Source organism: Micromesistius poutassou (assembly GCF_964030765.1).
Source record: "Micromesistius poutassou genome assembly, chromosome: 5".
Classification (NCBI taxonomy): domain Eukaryota; kingdom Metazoa; phylum Chordata; class Actinopteri; order Gadiformes; family Gadidae; genus Micromesistius; species Micromesistius poutassou.
The window spans coordinates 911372-920254 of NC_140275.1; the positions used below are offsets into that span (position 1 = coordinate 911372).

Below are 8883 nucleotides of genomic sequence, written 5' to 3' on the forward strand. Positions count from 1 at the left end.
GGCGGGAAACGGAAAGGGGGGCTGTTTACGTTTGGTTGGTCTTTTGCTTGAGCTGCTGCCCCCGCGACCCGACCCCGGATAAGCGGATGAGGATGAGGATGAGGATGAGGATGAGGATGTAGTCCTTTCGTTCGGTTCTCCGTCTCAACAGTCGGGCTAGAACTGAACGAAAAGACTACAACCAAACGCAAACAGCCCCCCTTTCCATTCCGGCCAACAAGCAACGAGTCTTCCGAACAGAAATCAATGGATTTACAAAATGCGATAAAATAGCAATCAAACACGACAGAAACTGTATTTCACTACGATACTTGATTTGGAACATCAACAAACACCACTAACCACTCGGTGAGTTGCACATTTCTGAAAACAAACGTTTAGGGTTGTTTTAAGGACACGTCACCAGCCATTCTGAAGCAGGCAGGGGCGATTCTAAATGAGCCAAATACCGGAGACAGGACCAATAGTCAACATGTCGGTGTCAACCACTCTATTACAACCTAGACAAACCAGAAAGGGGGCTCATTGTTCAAAATACCGGAATTGTCCTTTAACTTACCCATGTTTGTCACTGTTTTCTTTGAATAGCCCTCTGGCCTCTGACATGTTTTAGTTGTTTGTCTTTACATAAACTCTTGTATGTGGCCTTTGGCAGCTTTAAGACAGCTCTGTATGTATTCCTGTCCTTGTACTGCTGCTACAGCCAAAGGAACTGTGTGTCCTTCAGTTTAAATATTTGAGATAATATAAACAATATGATATTCAAACTTTTGACTGCTTTCTTTAATATAAACATAACACAATACTTTTACTTTTACTTTCAGTACTTGAGTAGTACATTTTCAAATAAACTACTTGCAATACGTAAGTACAAAACATTTTGAATACTTTAGTACTTCCACTTAAGTGGGGTGTTTAAAGAACACTTCTACTTCTACTCAAGTCACTTTTTTGATACAGTACTTGTACTTTTACTTAAGTCTGGGTCTCTAGTACTTTATACATCTCTGCGAGTGATTCCCTTACGATGATGAGAAGCATCTCATCAATGGATGAATACAACAAAAGAAAAGCGCGAGAAATCATGCCTAACCTAATCACATCCCTCATCCCACGGGCTTGATGATACCAAATATCTCCGGTCCTTACCTGTGTTCCCGAGTGGTTCTGCAGCCTGTTGTCTGCCTCTGGTTGTGTGCTGGGAGACTGGGTCAGAGCCGCACGACAAGCAACCAAACTCTCAACACTCTTTAAATATTAACCCCTGCTGGGAGATGAGGTTTCATCAGGGCTTCTGGGTCACACACACACACACACACACACACACACACACGCACACGGACGCATGCACATGCACGCGCACGCACGCACGCACGCACACACAAACACATAAAGAGATGCTTTTGGCCTCAAGTTTCCCCTGCATATTGTGTGTCTGTGTGTGTTTTCGGGCATGTGATTGGCGTGTGTGTTCATTTGTGTGTGTGTAAGTTTGTGTTTATGTGTGTGTGTGTGTGTGTGTGTGTGTGTGTGTGTGTGTGTGTGACAGTGTGAGATTGTAACTGGACTCTAACTGGACACTGCACACATATCGACTGACTCTACAACTCAATGTATTTCTCATTTCCTTTGCTTTGAATGGATGCTATAATCTATAGAATAATATGTCACCTGTAATATTTAAGCTACCACATCCCTTTTTACTAAAGCTTATATACAATTCTTGTATCCCTAAACAGACAACATTACATTCTGATCATTCTTTTATCAGTAGGCTAGTGAATCCGTTTTGTTGACGTTTTTTAAAATTCAGACGCTTCCATAAATCTAATTCTGGAGGTAGCCTTAAATCACGCTGACATCATCCAGGAGAAGAGGGGGACAATAAGACAGGTGTTGTCGGTAAGGTTTTCATGTTTTGATGTTGATAATAATCTTGTTTAGTTGTTAATTGACTACCTTTTATTATTATTTTTTTTTTTTACAGATATGTAATAAAATTTGATTCAATGTATCATATGATGATATCATGTATCATCATCATAATAAGACGAGGAACAAACTTTCACTTCCTCCTAGACGCCCATCATGATCACATTCCAAACGCGGTGAATTAAATACTTTCTTAAGAAAAGCCCTACATGATAAAGTTCAACATTCATTTAAAATGAATGACTCAGTAAAAAGAATTGTATTACATTTTTATTAGGCCTATATCGTACATTCTCTTCAAATAATAACGGTTAACATTACACATAATAAATCTGTGCATAACTTGCGTAGCCGAGGCCGGAGAATCCCCCGCCTGCGCGTCGTAATCGCCGCGCCGGGCCAATGATCGCGCGGGGCTGCGCCCTGTCGCTAGGTGTGGTTAAACACGGGTATAAATGTGATGCTGGTGCTTCTACTCCGCCCCTGAAAACCCAACCAACGCCGTTTCCTCCTTACCCACACAGTGAGTACAACTACTTTTCTACAAAGATCGACATAGAATGCTATTTTATTATTTATTTTTTTTACTTTACTTTACTTAGTATCGTTTCGCAGTTTGATACAGAGTGTCAATGTTTAATCTTTATGTGGTGAACGCTAAACACTAACATTGAAGTTGAGTGGGTGTGGTTAGGAGACTTCTACTGTAGCAGCCTTCTGTTGATTCAGAGCGCATAGCGGACCCGTTTTATTGGACTCGAGATTATGTGGGAGCTGAAGCGGAGAGAGTCAAAGTGTAGCCTGGTTGTGTCAGAACAAGGTGTGTCCGGATCCGGGGAAGGGATTAGGTGCAGTCTACCTGATAATGAAGAATAAATAACAGAGATTATAGAGCAGTAACCTAGAACTATCCTCAGACTTATAATCAGGTCCAGCTCAATTCAGATCCCGACTTTTATCACAATAGTATGCTGTGCAAAATTATACAACAATAAATAAATATAGCATCTGTGATGGGAATGTAACATTGAACTTCTGTATACTCTTCCTGACATTGTTATGTTAGCTTATACTTTAAACAATGTTAATTTAACATGATTAAACATTATCACCAGTATGAGGATTAACCTTATCTGGTCTATTCTATTGTGAACCACCCTTTCCTCTAGCTTGTGCCCACCTCCAGCAGACCCACCATGTCTTTCGTCGCGGCTTTCCTGCAGCAATCCGTCTATCTGGGCCTGCCCGATGACTCAGTAGGTAGCCCTCTGCTTCCAGCTGCCAGACACACACACACACACACACACACACACACACACACACACACACACACACACACACACACACACACACACACACACACACACACACCACTATTTTCTGTTTTTTTCCCTTCCTGTGGTTGGTTGGTTGAGATGGAAACTTCTACGCAGCCGAGGCAAATATGGTTGTGGAAGAGGGAAGTGGGAGGAGGGCGGGTTGCTGTACAGTTACATGAGGAAGAAGTGGTGGAGGTGTACATGATTGTGATATTATTTTTTGAGACGCTATTCTTACAAATAATCTTGGATCAGTGAAAGAGAGGCCGTTTTGAAGGTCCAGAGTTTACACAAATAGTGGGGAAATGCCCTTACTTAGTCTTGTGTCAACGTGACTCATCAGCGCAGGAATCCGAGGCCACGCCCCGTGTGCTTAGTGCAGGAAAAAACACTACTTTTCACTTGTTTCCTTGGTTTCTTATAGTGAACTCCTGGAGCACTCGTCTCTCTTTCTCTCTCTCTTGCTCTCTCTCTCTCTCTCTCTCGTTCTCTCTCGCTCTCTCTCGCTCTCTCTCGCTCTCTCTCTCGTTCTCTCTCGTTCTCTCTCTAATAGTCTGTAACTGTAAACTAACGGACACTACTGTATCTCCCAGACTCTGAAGAACGAAGGAACAGTCACCCCAGCACTCCATTTCAGCCCAGAAGGAGATGCCGGAGTCTTGGAACAGGCCATTAAGGCAAAGGGTAAACAGTGAAAAATGTATACACACACACACAGAAACACACACAGAGACACGCATACACTCATGCAGACACACACACACACACACACACACACACACAACCAGACTGAAACGACCGGAATGTGGGCGTGGTCAAGCGAGAAACATCAGATTTCACGTGAAGTGAAGTTCTGGTTCTCAGTTAAAGAACAATATTGCCCTCTGCTGTTCAACACGGATCACTGCTAGTTCACAAAACTACCAGTGAGAAGTGAATCTCAAATTAGGACTCAAGAGATTATGATTCTGATTATAGAGAAATACTAATAGCTTGTTATTTATACTGAATAACATTATTTATCTCATTATTCTAGGTGGTACACACACATCAAGTGATCAAGAGTATTTATAGATGTATTTTTTTTCCCCAGGTGTGGATGAGAACACCATCATCGATGTCCTGGTTAAGAGGAGCAACGAGCAGAGGCAGAAGATCAAGGAGGCGTACCAGCGCTCCAGCGGCAAGGTGCGGAGAGAGACGGGCCGTTACCACGTAGACGCTATGTAGCCATGTTGTTTGGGACGGTGCGGTGGCCCAAATGGCCAGCCTGCTCACCAACGCTGACGAGAAGAAGAAAACCAGCCTGCAGTTTGTCTTTGGCTACCGTCGTTCTATTACATATTTAGCTCCCTGTGTATTATCAAGCAATGTTATGAAGCTGTTCATACCTACAGTACACACACACGCATATGCACACAGACACACAGACACACACACACACAGACACACACACACACAGACACACACACACAGACACACACACACAGACACACACACAGACACACACACAGACACACACACAGACAGACACACACACAGACACAGACACACACACACAGACACACACACACAGACACACACACACAGACACACACACACAGACACACACACACACACACACACAGACACACACACACACACACACACAGACACAGACAGACACACACAGGCGTGCAGGGAGACTTGTTGGTGTTGATGGGCCTTGATGTGTCCTAGCCTCTGGAGTCGGCGCTGAAGTCTGCGTTGAAGGGGGAGCTGGAGGACGTGGTCCTCGCTCTGCTGAAGACACCGGCCCAGTATGACGCCCATCTGCTCAAACTATCCATGAAGGTACACACACACTACACACTACACACCACACACTTCACACCACATACCACATACCACACACCACACACACGCACACATAGTTTTGATTGAGCTATTGACCAAGCTTTCAGGAAGACAGTTTTGTTCGACGCTCAACTTCAACCTGTTTCAAATGTGCTCTTGAAACTAATGTTGCACTGAGCCTAGAAATAAGAAAACAAACTCTTGTATTTGCAGTGAACACACTTGTATAAATAATACATTCAATATGGACGCACACAAAGGCAGACATTCAGCAACCAAAATGTAACTTGAAGTACACTTTACCCTCCTGCTGGCGTTGGAAGTTGAAAAAAATAAACTTGATGAGATGATCGGGTGATCTGAAAGTGCTTACCACGCATTCCTCTGCTGTGTGACTCTGTGGCCGTCATGCCTTCCCTCACTCCCATCCACCCTGTCCTACTGTCTCGTCGCCGCTCAGGGTCTGGGCACAGACGAGGACACTCTGATCGAGGTCATGGCTTCAAGAACCAACCGCGAGATGGAGGCCATCAAAGTAGCTTACTTGGAAGGTGTGTGCACACAGAAAATACAAATACATGAAGATATACAGAGCAAAACAATCACTGTTACAATAACGCACCATAATGACATTAAGCTGTTAAGATTCAAGATTCAGGAAGTTTTATTTGTCACGTATGCAGTGAAATGTAAAAGTGACTGAAGAAGTCTCAGATAAAAAAATGTAATGTGATTTAAAAAGTAATAAATAGCAAATAGCAAGGATAAATATATAGCACAAGTATGCTATAGCAGCGTGTAAACAGTGTAAAAAGGAAACCTGTTAATAGTAAGTCAAATGATGCGTCATAATACGTAGGCATTCATTTTTAACATATTGTACGCTCGTCATTGTCATTGTTCTGACTTCTCTTCTGTCAGCAAACAAGAAGGAGCTGGAAGCTGACATCAAGTCGGACACGAGCGGAGACTTCCGGACTGCTCTCCTCACGCTGTGCAAAGTACGTCTGCATGTTTGTGTCAATGGATGTTTTACATCAGTGGTACAGCAGAAATATGTAAACCTTTCAGAGGCTGCTGGCGGCGAACAATGTACCCAAATATAAAGTCCAACATAATGTATTTAATGAGTTGAATGTTCATGTATTTGTATTGCATATCATTTGTCTTTTCCTTTATTTTTTTGTGGCCTGATGATATTTTCTACTGATTATCATGCTTTGTGATTTGCAAGCAATAACTCATGCATGACAAAACCCCAATTTTGTGCAATTTGTTTAGTGAGACTGAACTGAATGATGGGCATAATGACTGTGGGGGACGGGTATTATGGAAACAACTATGTCGTCAAATAATAGAATATTAATATAATAATGAAGATGATGTTGTGTAACCTCCATGGGCTGCAGTTGGGTTTTGACGCTCCATTGAACAGGCCTGTTGTGGCCGTCTGTGTCGGAGCTCTTGACCTTGCCCTGACCTCGGTGCAGAGTGTGTGTTTATCATCATCATGGCGTTGTGTGGCACCAGGCCGGGAGGACCGAGGGCGTCAACGACGAGCTGGCCGACAGCGACGCCAGAGCTTTGTACGCCGCGGGGGAGCAGAGGAAGGGCACGGACGCCTCTGTCTTCATCGACATCCTGACCTCCAGGAGCGGCGCTCATCTCCGCAAAGGTCGGCCGTCCCTCACCACCGTCGTTGTGTGGTGGTTGTTGTTGTTGTTGTTGTTGTTGTTGTTGTTGTGTTGTTACAGGCCAAACATTTGTCTGTCTAACTCAATGTGTTCACCACCTCTTGGGCTCTCTGTTCACAGTGTTTGACAGATACTCCAAGTACAGCAAGGTGGACGTGTCCAAAGCCATTGATCTGGAGATGAAGGGAGATATTGAGAGTTGTCTTACAGCAGTAGGTAGGAAAACAGATTATTGCCGGGTCTCACCTATGCTACAGTAATTCACACATTCAGTTAATGCATGCATGAATATGTAACTTTTGTTATTGAATAAATCTTTTCAATAATCCTATTGAAAAGATCAAAAACCCTTTTGAAATGTTTTATTTAAATAGCTGAATGCCATTTCTGCAAAACAAGACAATCTTGTTTTGTTCGTGTTATATTTATTTTCTTTGGCATTGAATGGCATTGACATAATTCAAAATGAGACAACTAAGCCAATGATGTCATCGGGTCTTCAAGGTAACAACGTGCAGGTTTAAACACATTCCATCTCTCCCATGCAGTTAAATGTGCTGGGAGCAAGCCCGCATTCTTTGCTGAAAAGCTCAACTTGTCCATGAAGGTATGTGTGGCTCACAATATGCACAAGAAAACCACCAAGTTACTTAAGACTCTTCCTGGATCTCAAGTCTGCATCTTTCTCTGTCTCTTTGTCTCTCTGTCTCTCTCTGGTTTTCTCTCTCTGTCTGTGTCTGTGTCTCTCTCTCTGGTTCTCTCTCGCTCTCTCTCTCTCTCTCTCTCTCTCTGGTTCTCTCTCTCTGGTTCTCTGTCTCTCTGTCTCTGTCTCTGTCTCTCTCTCTCTCTCCCTTGCTCCTGCTCTCTCTCTCTGTCTCTGTCTCTGTCTCTGTCTCTCTCTGTCTCTGTCTCTGTCTCTCTCTCTCTCTCTCTCTCTCTCTCTCTCTGTCTCTCTACAGGGTAAGGGAACTCGGACCAAGGTCCTGACCCGCATCATGGTGAGCCGCTCTGAGATTGACATGAAGCGGATAAAGGACGCTTACAAGAAAGACTTCGGGAAAACCCTCTATCAGGAGATTCTGGTGAGCCTCATTCCATGATGACAATGGACAGGATGATGTTTTCGCAATCGGAATTTCAGCAATGCTTCATGGCCCGTTTGTTTTTTTGCCCATCCCATCAGAAAACATTCACTGATGATGTAACATCAAACTTTTTCATGAGCACATAGTTGATAGATTTCACAACCGTTTCCTCTGACTATTATTCAAAGGATTACACCAGCGAGTGGGTGTGTTAAACGTTACCTTGTCTTTTTCTCCCCTCAGGATGACACAAAGGGAGACTATGAGAAGATCCTGCTGGCTCTGTGCGGGAGTGAGAATTAATCGACCAAATATCCCCGAACTCAAACCCTCACTCAACCCTGCACATCTATGTTAACCCTAACCGCGTCACAGACCTTCCTCTGCACCTGGCTCATGTGGATAACTCTGGCCACGCTTTAGAACACGCGCAAGTGGCCGTAGCAAGGAATAACAAGGAACACGCCAAAGCTTTAGTATATACTATAACTGCCAACTGCGTTGTGATGGATTACCTAATTAACTTTGTTGACAACAGCAGAAGAAGACCGTTTGCTCTCATGTAGGCCATGCCTTTTAATACATTGGCTGGTAAACATGCGCTATTTGGTAATACATATATATATATACATATCAAGTGCTGGTGTTTGAGGTTTGGCTAAAATGAGAGCTTGTGCAATCAGTTTGATAGCTCGACACTAGAATCAAAGTTAACCGTGGAGCAAATGTGTTTGCCGACGAGGCCCTTGACGGAATCTGTTATTCTACTTCCCCTATTAATAAAGTGTTTATGAAGGCCTGAGTCACCTGTATTTTTTGCCAACACTGGTTACAAGAAGAAGACGATAAACATGCATACTAGATTTCAGTGCCACCGTTTCTATGATTCTTGTTACATTGTAGAGGCTATTCAAGACTGTGCTTACATTCGTCTTTATTACTAATAACTAGCAGGACAGAGTCACTATGACTAAAATAAAAATGTAAACCACCGAATACATACCAGGCATTTAGAAT

At 43.3% G+C, this 8883-nt stretch overlaps 1 protein-coding gene across 1 annotated transcript; it reads left to right on the top strand.

The window, feature by feature from the left end:
- Positions 1 to 2411: 2411 nt before the first annotated feature.
- anxa1a (annexin A1a) lies at positions 2412 to 8662 on the top strand. The gene is made up of 12 exons (XM_084468379.1): positions 2412 to 2455; positions 3102 to 3188; positions 3845 to 3935; positions 4345 to 4439; positions 4971 to 5084; positions 5548 to 5638; positions 6009 to 6088; positions 6618 to 6762; positions 6902 to 6997; positions 7330 to 7388; positions 7741 to 7863; positions 8110 to 8662. Exons 2-12 carry the CDS (start codon positions 3129 to 3131, stop codon positions 8167 to 8169), a joined length of 1014 nt encoding a protein of 337 aa, XP_084324505.1. The 5' UTR covers positions 2412 to 2455; positions 3102 to 3128; the 3' UTR covers positions 8170 to 8662.
- The last annotated feature ends 221 nt before the right edge of the window (positions 8663 to 8883 follow it).

Bases quoted from the DNA above. Each gene is read 5' to 3' on its own strand.
- anxa1a (XM_084468379.1), top strand. From the start codon at position 3,129: ATGTCTTTCGTCGCGGCTTTCCTGCAGCAATCCGTCTATCTGGGCCTG. The intron at 3,936-4,344 runs GTAAACAGTGAA...TTTTTTCCCCAG, and splicing joins ACAGGCCATTAAGGCAAAGG to GTGTGGATGAGAACACCATC. The intron at 6,089-6,617 runs GTACGTCTGCAT...GTGTGGCACCAG, and splicing joins CTCTCCTCACGCTGTGCAAA to GCCGGGAGGACCGAGGGCGT.